This window comes from Eimeria mitis, genomic scaffold, assembly GCF_000499745.2.
Source record: "Eimeria mitis Houghton genomic scaffold, Emh_scaff1403, whole genome shotgun sequence".
Classification (NCBI taxonomy): domain Eukaryota; phylum Apicomplexa; class Conoidasida; order Eucoccidiorida; family Eimeriidae; genus Eimeria; species Eimeria mitis.
In genome coordinates this window covers 8705-10628 of record NW_013569082.1, presented here as the reverse complement: position 1 = coordinate 10628, position 1924 = coordinate 8705, and the positions used below count along the sequence as shown (strand labels likewise).

The 1924-nt window shown below is 34.3% G+C and overlaps 1 protein-coding gene across 1 annotated transcript in view; it reads left to right on the top strand.

Annotated features, from left to right (window-relative positions):
* Positions 1-220: 220 nt before the first annotated feature.
* The window catches only part of EMH_0036260 (uncharacterized protein), a gene marked incomplete at both ends in the record, with an annotated part of 3219 nt that continues 1515 nt past the window's right edge, over positions 221-1924 (top strand). Inside the window, 2 exons of the mRNA XM_013495069.1 lie at positions 221-265; positions 636-696. Of these exons, the coding sequence (XP_013350523.1) occupies positions 221-265; positions 636-696 (106 nt within the window). The remainder of the gene's footprint in view (positions 266-635; positions 697-1924) is intronic.

Here is a 1924-nt window from a genome sequence, read left to right as displayed (position 1 = left end):
CTCCTTCTGTCTCCTTCTGTCTCCTCTTTCTCCATCTATCTCCCTCTGTCTCCTTTTTGTCTCCTTTTTTTCTCAGGATAGTATCTCAGTTGCTATCAACAGTATACTACTTACACAAATGCGGGATAATACACCGAGATTTAAAACCCGAAAATATATTATTAACAGATAAAACAGAAAACGCAACAATTAAATTAGCGGATTTTGGGCTCTCTACGCTATGCGGACCCAACGAGTTTCTTCATCAGCCCTGCGGCACTCTCGCGTAATTTATTTTTTTATTTATTTATTTATTTATTTATTTTGTTTGTTTGTTTGTTTTTTTGTTTGTTTTTTTTGTTTGGTTGGTTGGTTTGTTGTTTTGGGTTTTTGGGGTGATGGGGATGCCCCTGGTTGCGGGGGAGTTTTGTGCTGCTGCTGTTGCTGTTGCTGCTGCTGCTGCTGCTGCTGCTGTTGCTGCTGCTGCTGTTGCTGTTTGCATTTGTATGTGTTGTGTGTTGTATGTTCTCATGTATTGTTCTGTGTGTGTTCTCCTATTGTGTCCCACCTCTAACCTCTATGTTTTAGTTTTTTTTAGGGTTTAGGGTTTTTTAGGGTTTAGGGTTTAGGGTTTAGGGTTTAGGGTTTGTGTGCAGGTATGTAGCGCCAGAGGTTTTGTCTTTAGAGGGCTACAACCAACAAGCAGATTTGTGGTCGGTGGGTGTTATTACTTATTTGTTGTTGCGGGGCAGACTCCCCTTCCCTATCAACAAGCATCTGGGGTCACCTCACTTTCATCAGGTATTTATAAACCCTAAACCCTAAACCCTAAACCCTAAACCCTAATTTCAAGTAGTAGAAATAGAAACACCACCATACACAAACCCTAAACCCTTGTTCTCAGTATCACATATCTTTCGGCTTATATTCGTAACCATGCGGGGCGTTTAGGGTTTAGGGTTTAGGGTTGAGGGTTTAGCATCAGCGCGAAGGGTTTTGTTTGTATAAACATTTGTATGGTGTATAATACATAAATAGATAGATAAATAAATTTTTGTTTAGGGTTTAGGGTTTAGTGTTTATTATATAATATATGTGTATATGTGTATAGACTTATCCTCTTTCTTTTGAGGGTTCTCTATAAGCAGTATATAAATCTATATAATAAGCATCATCGCCAAGTGTTTTATACATAAATAAGTTTGTATGGTGTATAATATATAAAAAGATAGATAAACAAATAAGGGTTTAGGGTTTAGGGTTTATTATATTATATGTGTGTATATGTATAGACTTATCCTCTTTCTTTTGAGGGTTCTCTATGGCGTCCCGTCAGCAGCAGCGCGAAAGATTTTATTTGTAAAATGTTAACAGCAAATCCCCATCAAAGAATTTCTATAGAAGATGCATTGCAACATATATGGATCAGAAACCCCACTGCTGTCATCAATGAAGCCAATAAAACTGATCCCTTCGATCATATTAGTCCGTATTTATTTATTTTTTTATTTATTTATTTAATTTGTTGTTTGTTTATTTGTTTTTGTTTTTTTTTTTCTGTTTTTTTCTGTTTTTTTTTGTTTTTTTTTGGTTTTTTTGGGGTTTTATGGGTCTAAGAAACCCCACTGCTGTCATCAATGAAGCCAATAAAACTGATCCCTTCGATCATATTAGTCCGTATTTATTTATTTATTTATTTGTTTGTTTGTTTGTTGTTTGTTTAGTTGTTTTTGTTTTGTTTTTTGCTTTATTTCTGTTCTTTTTCTGTTTTTTTGTGTTTTTTTTGTTTTTTTTGGTTTTTTTGGGGTTTTATGGGTCTGAGAAACCAATAAAACAGACCCTTTTGATCGTATCAGTCCTTCTTTCTCTCTTTATGTATTTATTTATTTTTTTATTTTATTTATTTATTTAATTTATTTATTTGTTTTAGTTGTTTGTTTACTTG